At 42.7% G+C, this 9,158-nt stretch overlaps 1 protein-coding gene across 1 annotated transcript in view; it reads right to left on the bottom strand.

Annotated features, from left to right (window-relative positions):
* LOC124553771 (zinc finger MYND domain-containing protein 11) overlaps window positions 1-9,158 on the bottom strand; it is a 231,224-nt gene that overhangs the window by 98,129 nt on the left and 123,937 nt on the right. Inside the window, exon 5 of the mRNA XM_047127709.1 lies at window positions 4,666-4,827. Within this exon, the coding sequence (XP_046983665.1) occupies window positions 4,666-4,827 (162 nt within the window). The remainder of the gene's footprint in view (window positions 1-4,665; window positions 4,828-9,158) is intronic.

The raw sequence follows: 9,158 nt of genomic DNA, 5'->3' as shown, positions 1-9,158 counted from the left end.
ATGTGTTCCTTGTATCTGACATCAAATGTTCTCCCTGTCTGCCCTATGTGTCTTCCCAAGTGTTACACTGTAGCCGATATATACCTGCTTTCTGCTATATGTCTCTGTTTGTCAGTTTTGGGGTGCATTTTTGTATAAAATTGTCTGTTGTGTACGCTATGTTTATTCCCTGCCTTTTGAAAATGTTCATGATTTTATGGGCGAGTTTGTGTGTTTTTGTCATTGTGTACCATCTTGTGTTTTCTTTCACCTTTTTCTGATTATCTTGTGTAGTTGTTACGGGACGGCGTGTTTGTGTTTAGTTCTGTTGTGTTGTTGTCTGTGGTTTGGAGCTTTCTGCTTTTATTTTCCTTTTAATTTTGTTGTTTAGCTTTGTGACTGTGTTATTATTGTAACCATTATTTTCTGAAAATAATTAGAATCAACAATAAAAAAAAAAACACCTCCTGACCATGCAAGAAAATTACCACATACATAAAACCAAAGCAAAGGGGAAAATCCTGTTGAATGACCAAGTACACATGCCAAGCAACTCATTATTTACACTAACAGATAAAATAATAGAATAACATTCGCAAAAAGTATTAATGTAATAATACTGTCCAATGTAATAATAATAGAACCCAACATCACTCATCCATGAACCCCTCCACAGAATATTGAAACGAAAAGTCAAAATAGCTGTCACCAAAGTTTTCAGCCACTCGCTAACAGCTAGTACAGCTAGTACAACTAGTACAAACCCCCCGCCACCCCCCCCCCCCCCAAAAGATGTTAAGCTGTATCCCCCCCCCCCCTCCTCTCTCTCTCTCTCTCTCTCTCTCTCTCTCTCTCTCTCTCTCTCACACACACACACACACACACACACACACACACACACACGGTATAAACATCACAAATAGAAGTTCGTAACGAACATATACTTCATTAGGTTGGCAACAAATAGATAAACATACCAAAGAAGATGAAACACGTAGTGGAGTCGCAATATTTACACTGTGGAAAGAAGTGTATGACGAAATAGTTGTATCGAGTGACAAAAGAACAATAGTCCACCACAAGAAAGAGTGAGAAACATGGTGAACAGTGTGTGGAAGGTGAGAACACAAAGATGTGATTATATGGCAGTGATAAAAGTGGTAGTGCAACCTCCAGACCAGATGTGAGGAAATGCATATCAGCAAATCTTAAGTAATTACATTTTTACAAAAAACTGCAAAGTGAAGTGTTTGATAATCTGTAACTAACAAAACTGTATCGTTACAGATACCACTGATGATGCCTTAGGACAGAAGGTGAAACGCATATGGGATACATAAAGTAATTAGCAGCAGGAAAAGGCAGTTTTATTTACAAAACAAGTAATTATATGCTTGCTGCGGAAGACGGCCACACAAACAAACTTGTCAGGCAGTGACACATGCCACTTGTCGGTAAACCTGCTGTGTGTGTGCGCCAATAGGAGGCACAAAATGGGTAGCGCTCTTTCAATTGTCGGCACTTCGAACTTGCAGAGAATGACGGTACCCTCGGAGAAATGGCAGCAAGGGTTGGGAACCAAAGCTAGGTGCACTCAGCATGTACGCTTGGGGGTCCCATTCGACATGTTTAAGAGGCTATTCTGGAAGGTATTGAGGGAACAGGGTGCAACGAACTGAAGACTGTCTCTCACATGGGAACAAATGGTGCCTGTCGGCTGTGCTCCGAGCTCATACTCTATTCGGTGACTGGCAGTGAAGTTTCGAGCCGAACAGTTGTGCTCTCCGAGTTTCGACGAAGCTCCAGGAGTTCCACAACACAAAATGCTAAATTAAAAGAAATTTGCTCAGTAGAAAATAGCTGAAGCACAAAAAAGTTTCAACTGGCTACGAGAGAAAGAAGATAAATTGATTACTCGCTCTTATCGTGCAGGAACAGAGTGAAGAGGAAGAAGTTTTCTCGTTCTTTTTATTAAGAACACTACAGATCAGACTTTATTAACAATTATAGTACAGGGTTACATCACCAGTAACAGTTACATTCTCAGCAAGTACACCAAGTCCTTTCATCCGTACACGTATTTTTTCATCATTACTAACTTTACGACAGGAGCGGGTACACAATGTAAGAGGCATATTACTATATACATAAACAGGTCTAGATTGGGTCTTAGCATCTATTCCACAATGCCAGGTCTAACATTTTCCGCCACAGTCAAACCTATATTTACTATTTAAATTCACGAAAATCGGCATATTTTGTCTCGCAGACTATTCTCAACATTTTTTCGACAGGAATTCTTTATAAATCCGTCATTATTTATTGAGGTAATGAGGGGTGGAGATAACACTGTTTCAGAAGTTTTTGTCGGTGTGGTAGAGACAAAAAAATACAGCATGTACATAACCACTAGACACTTCTTACACCCACAACACTGTTTTTCTTTTTCACTTTGCAAATGACAATTTCTGGAGTGTGTTTTCCTGATGGGATTGGAGAGTAAATATCTAACAAAACTTGAAAACAATTGCTTATAACTCACTTAATATTATAAGAAATTGAGTATGTTACAAACCCAGTAAATAGATCGATTTCTCAGCTTTCCGATAGTACAGAACAGTGGTTCCCAAAAGGCGATCCACGGACCCCCAGGGGTCCGCAAGTTATGCCAGAGGGGTCCACAAGATGCTATTAGAATACAAAATATGTTAAATATATTTCGTACGATAACAGATTTTTTTGTTTTGGCTGCTCAATATTTTTTCCAATAATGAATATGTCAATGTTTTCTCTGAGTACCAAAAATAGAAAAAGTATAAAAGGACTCTTAATTTGATTTTTTTAGGTACTCGATATTGTGATAAGACAAGGTACCAATCGTGCTCGACGAGGCGGTCCTCGAGAAAATTTTGTTGGGAACCCCTGGTATAGAACATGTCACACCACCTATTAATGGAGAAGAAGAAACACCAGGAAGACACTATATCTGCTCGGCACGTGCCACAGATGGTAGCGTAATAATGAAATTTCAAACCTGCGACTGTTTGTGAGCTAGGCGTATAAGCAAATGGGTTAATTATGAATACCCCAGTGAATTCCCTTGACAGTAAGAACAAAAATTACAAAATATGTATGCTGACTAGGATAAAACTGAAAAATATACGAAAGACCTGACCATTCTCAGGGCCTACATTCCAGGTAGCTGTAACTACGAGAAAGTAACACGTTTTGACCTACCACAGCAGTGGGCATGGCTACGACCCCCGTCTCGGTGCAGTAATGTTCCTACAATCAGTAGGCATATCCAGTGGTGACAGCACGTGCTCTGTGTCTCTGCTACTTTGTTTTCTGTGCTGTGTCAAACTGGGTGCTGCAGCAGAAAAATCCCACTCGTGACGTGCTTTCTGCAAGTAGGTTTTCGTTCCCAAAAACTTTTAGAGATACTGTCGAACACTGACGGCATTAGGGTGAGCGATACAAAACGAGTGTCAGCAAAAACTTGGCACAAAAATGTTTGTTTTTTCGTGACGACACACATCCACGTGCAGCAAATGGTACCAGAGAGCTCCTACGGGGTTTCGGATGGGAGGCGTTTCCTCACGCACCGTACAAAACAGATTCTGTGTCGAGAGATTACCACCTTTTGCTGGTAATGAAGACACGGCTCACTACACTCTGATACTGACACCGAACTGCGTGCCGGTATAAACCGAAGGTCGTAATTGCGAGCGCCACATTTCTACTCGTGCCACAGTAGCGTAAGTGCCTCGATTAGAATGGTGACTGCGTAGAAAAATAGCTTAACAATGTACCTTTAAATTGTGTATACTAAAATTTGGTTTTTCTATATCATTAACTTTTTTATCTCGAAATGTCTTAGTTTCTGGACAGCCTTCACGCATCACAAATTTAGCAATGCTCTTTTATGGGTTTCTCACATAATAATGAAATTATTTTTCCAATTCTGTTTGTGTAATAAATTCCACTGTATAAATTCACCTGTGTATCCAGTTTCAGTACTATCGATACAAAAATGAGTGCTCTTCAAGTAATAAATACCAAAAAAAGGAAAGAAAATAAAACTACTAATTCTATCTTCGTCAAATCCACAGATATTAGCCAGCTTGCAATTAATGGCAGTTACCTACGGGATCAGCACAATGAGTACAAATGGCAACCTACAAGTGCCCACCCGGTTAGACGTGCAGTCTAATGCACTGCTTTCCGAGCGGGAAGGCGTGCCGGTCCCCGGCACAAATCCGCCCGGCGGATCGGTGTCGAGGTCCGGTGTGCCGGCCAGTATATGCATGGTTTTTAAGGCGGTTTCCATATGCCTTGGCAAATGTGGGCCGGTTCCCCTACTCCGCATCAGTTACACTGTGTCGGTGATTGCTGCACAAACACTTTCTCCACGTACGCATACACCATAATTACTCTACGATGTAAACATTTGGGGTTACACTCGTCTGGTATGAGACATTCTCAGGAGGGGGGAAGGGCCCACAAGGGGCCATACTGCACAATAACCCTGGGTTCAGTGTGGGGCGGCAGAGGGGTGAGTGGACGGCTGTAGCCTGTAGTGAGCCACTGAGGGCTACAGCCGGGACGAAGCCTCTCCGTCGTTTCCAGGTCCCCAGTTCCATACAATACATAACGACGGGGTGCCACGTCGCTCGACACACTCACCTTGCAGACAGAGCAGACGAAGGTGTTCTTGACGTCCTCGTCCGGCAGCTCGCCACGAGCCAGGCATGCCAGGTGGTAGACGCGGTGGCACGACGTGCAGCAGATGACGTCGCCGCCACGGTGGCACGAGAAGCAGTACCAGTCGTGACCGTCGTCCTTCACCTACGGCACAAAACGAGTATTCTTTTCCCACTGCTGTAGTAGATATATTTCACTACGTAACGTACAGCGACAAGGAAAGGTACGCACAGACGTCGCCGATTTTCGAAGAGACCCGTTTACTCGTACGTCTGAGAATAAGGAAAGGCATTTGGTGCAATCTGACGAGCTACGGACTGTCGGAAGTAGGAGGAGCAAGAGGGGAGAATGGAGTGCGAGGAAAGGAGTGGGAGCAGAAAAGGTTCTAGTTACGTATTAGAGGTGAATGCTCAGGCTGTTACACAATGAAACCTGCTGCAGTCGGTAAGCTGTCAGTGGATTTCTTCAGTATTTCGGATTAAAGACCGACTAGGGTAGATAGCACAGTTTTCGAACAGATTAGAAACGACTACTCGACACGGAGAGTATAGGATTCTTATTGTAGATGCGGAAGTCATAGATGAAGATGGTAAAAGTTATTTTGGGGACAATCCTGTGATACAGATAGAGAATGAGCTGACTTCAGAAAACGGTCCAGCATTATGTGACAGTGATGAGGGAAGTGGTTTCTCGTATTATCTGCGGTTCTAGGCACTTCAGTTAGAACGGCGCGACCGCTACGGTCGTAGGTTCGAATCCTGCCTCGGGCATTGATGTGTGTTATGTCCTTAGGTTACTTAGGTTTAAGTAGTTCTAAGTTCTAGGGGACTGATGACCTCAGAAGTCAAGTCCCATAGTGCTCGGAGCCATTTGAACCGGTTTTGTATTATCTGCCAACAAAGGAGAATACAACAAAATTTCCTGAAGGTTACTTGGCTGATGCTTACAAAATCTGGACAAAGCAGCCACGAGGAAATGATCCTCCACAACAATGCCCTCCTGGAGCCGCCCTACACGTGCCCCCTGGAATCAAATTCACTGCCGTAATGGCACAAAAACATACTCTTAAAAAACTCCAAAAAGATGGTACGACTAAAAATGAGGTACGTGATCAGTACATTGCAATGTGAATACAGTGTGCAATTATACACAACCGAAGGCTACAAATCTGGGTGACGTCTTTCGAAGCACAAACTGATCCGAACAATGCCGTAACATTCGAGGCTTCCAAAATGTTGCTGCAGTGGTTCCAGAGAAAAGGCAAGACTGTTTTTCCCACTATGTCACAAAGTTAGCAGAAGATTTGCTGCCGATGCAGAAAAGAAAGCCGGCAAGTTTGTCATGGAAGGAAGGTGTTTCACAGAGTTCAATTTTACACCAGAGGAGATAATTAATTTAGATCAGTCAAGATTTGCTGTGCTACAGAGTTACGTTCTGGGAGTCTCCTGCCATTAAGGGAGTGAACATTATTTATGGTGGCAGGGATTTAGTTGCACCAACTGTCTATTCACAATAATGCCCCGCTATTATAATGGATAGCATCCCTCTTTCCACACACGTTTGTTCTTGCATTGGAACCCAGTGGGAAATTTCCAGCAAGCATGACACTTTAGTCACCCAATGTGAAAGCATAAGCTAGAAAATCAGTAACATCTTGAAATCCCTTTTTGTCATGCTTGGTGGAGCAGGACTGCACACACTTGCACAGCAGAAGTCGAATTATTCTTTCAGTTCATTCTTGGACAGCAAATGAAGACGATGCTCTACACAATGACATAGATGCAGCAGATGTTGAATTGAAATGGTGATCCTGCTAAATGTACTGGGCTTGTACAATCAAAAGACATTTCTTTTCCCATCCATTCAGAATTACTACAGATACGATACTGTTATCATCCACAGTTAAAGCGTGGCAAAGAGAACAAGTCCTTTGTTGTTTAAATGTTTTCTGCAGATTCAATTTGTGGCAAACAGATTCAGACAACTGACTCAATTTGCTTTCTTCAAATGTGATTACACTGATGAACACCCAGGATCGTCTCAGCTACCTTCTGAGTACTGTTTAGAGACTGGTTCATAAGAAGGAAGTTCCAAAAAATGACTGTGCGCTAGCTTGCCTTCATTCAGAGTGCTCAGTCTGTACTGCACTCTGAACTGCCATGGGTGCATAATGTTGTTTCTTTCCATTATTGAAGCATTGCTGAATGCACCTGCTTGCCTCTCTACAATATTCAGTCACGTTTGGCCTAACCTGTACGAGGATTCCTGGTTATGTCTGTACTGGTCTATATAATGTGTTTATAAATGAATGGTGCGAGCTTAATAATTAAGCAAATTATTATTGTGTACGGGCAAACCTTACAGCATAAGCAGTGGCAACTGTCCAAGTTTTTGGTGCAATACGAGCTGTTCATTTGTCACACTTAACTGTGCAGGCGTCTTGCCTGTTTCCGAGATGGCATCACAACACAAAAAGGCTTTCTGCGTGTTCAGTTTTAAGTGTCCAGATCTGCGGTTGCAGAGCAGCACGACTTTTGTGGACAGTTTAGAAATGACCCACCACACACGAGTGACGCAGGTGGGTGGTATCTACCTTTCGTGGAAACTGGACGCCTTTGTAAGGTGACAAGTCCCACTCGACCTTCTGTGTCCGATTCAAATGCCGACAGACTGTGCGAGGCGCTTCTCCGCAGTCCTCGCAAGTCACTTATTAAAGCATGGGTGGAATTGTTTGTGCTAAAGGTTACAGTTGGAGGGTGTTGCATAAGCAGGTATGTTTCAAACTGTACAAATTGGAATTAGTGCAGGCCCTTACACCAGCAAACAAAGTAAAAAGGTGCGATTTTGTTAACAGCTGCAGTTAAAAATGGAGAATGCTAGGTTTGTATATAGATTCACCTTCTGTGACGGAGACACTTTCCACATAAGCGGCAAGGCGAAAACACACACGACGTCTCTATCTGCGGAAGCGAGAAATCGCATACGCCGACAGAGCACCGGCGTGACACTCCGATAGTGAGTGTTTCCTGTGTGGTGTCGCACGAGAAAGTGCGGGGCTTATTTTTCTTCAAACAACAAAAGATGACTGGAAACTAACTTCTGGGCACATTGGAAACCTCATTGTTACCCCAGCTGAACGTCAGTTACGATTATTACATTTTGCAACTGGACAGTGCCCCATTCCACTTTCACAGGAATGTGCAATAGCTTAATTGTGTTCTTCAACAATGCCGAATCAGATGTGCTGCAACGGCACACGATAATGTTCTCCCCCAGTTGCAACCTTCGCCAGATTTAACACACTGCTATTTCTTCCTGCAGGGATCTGTGAAAAGCTGAGTTTGCGTACTGCCAATGCCGGTGTCCCTGGAGGAATTGTGAGATGGGATAAAGCAAGAAAGCACACACTGTAGACCGTCACAGAGGAAGTGCTACGCGAACTGTGGCACAAATTTGATTACCCTGTAAAAGTGTGTTGTGGCCAAGGGTGCACATATTGAAGGACTGTAAGTAACACATCAAAGACTTGGACATATGCTACAGCTTATGCTGTACGTTTGCCCATAAAAAATAATCAATTTGCCATTCATTTTTAAAACTGCACCATCTGTCAAGGGAATTAAAATTTTTTAAAGCTAAATTTATGAAAATTAGTATTTCAATTCTCAGTTAGATACAAAGAAACATGTGTTAGGGGATGAAAGCTCCCAAGAATGCAAAAACACTTTTTCGACACAATATAAATTTGGGTTTAAGAAATCTTTTCTGAATCTATTTGTTTGGAGGAAAGCACGGGCGATAAGCAATACAGACCGTGTGAGAATAGTAACTTCTGAAATGTGAAGCCACACAAGAATACTCAAGATCAGTACTGGGGTACTGAAAATATTATGAAAAGGATATTTGCTACTTACGATGTAGCGGAGATGCCGAGTTGCAAATAGGTACAACAAAAAGACTCATAGCAAGTTTTGTCCTGCTATCTGCGGCTCGACATCTTTGCTAAATGGTGAGAGGCAAATATCCTTTTCGTAATATCGTCATTATCCCATTCTGGATTTCCACTTTTTAACTAGTTTGGACAAGAAGATAATAGAAGCTTTCGAAATGCGGTGCTACAGAAGAATGCAGAAGATTAGATGGGTAGATCAAATAACTAATGAGAAGGTATCGAATAGGATTGGGGAGGAGTTTGTGGCACAACTTGACTAGAAGAAGGGATTGGTTGGTAGGACATGTTCTGAGGCATCAAGGGATCACCAATTTAGCATTGGAGGGCAGCGTAGAGGGTAAAAATCGTAGAGGGAGACCAAGAGATGAATGCACTAAGCAGATTCAGAAGGATGTAGGCTGCAGTAGGTGCTGGGAGCTGAAACAGCTTGCACAGGATAGAGTAGCATGGAGAGCTGCATCAAACCAGTCTCTGGACTGAAGACCACAACAACAATGAGGAGGTACTGTATCAGGTTGGGGAG

Source organism: Schistocerca americana, chromosome 11 (assembly GCF_021461395.2).
Source record: "Schistocerca americana isolate TAMUIC-IGC-003095 chromosome 11, iqSchAmer2.1, whole genome shotgun sequence".
Taxonomy (NCBI): Eukaryota; Metazoa; Arthropoda; class Insecta; order Orthoptera; family Acrididae; genus Schistocerca; species Schistocerca americana.
Note: the sequence above shows the minus strand (reverse complement) of the source record. Positions and strands in the feature narration are given on the sequence as shown.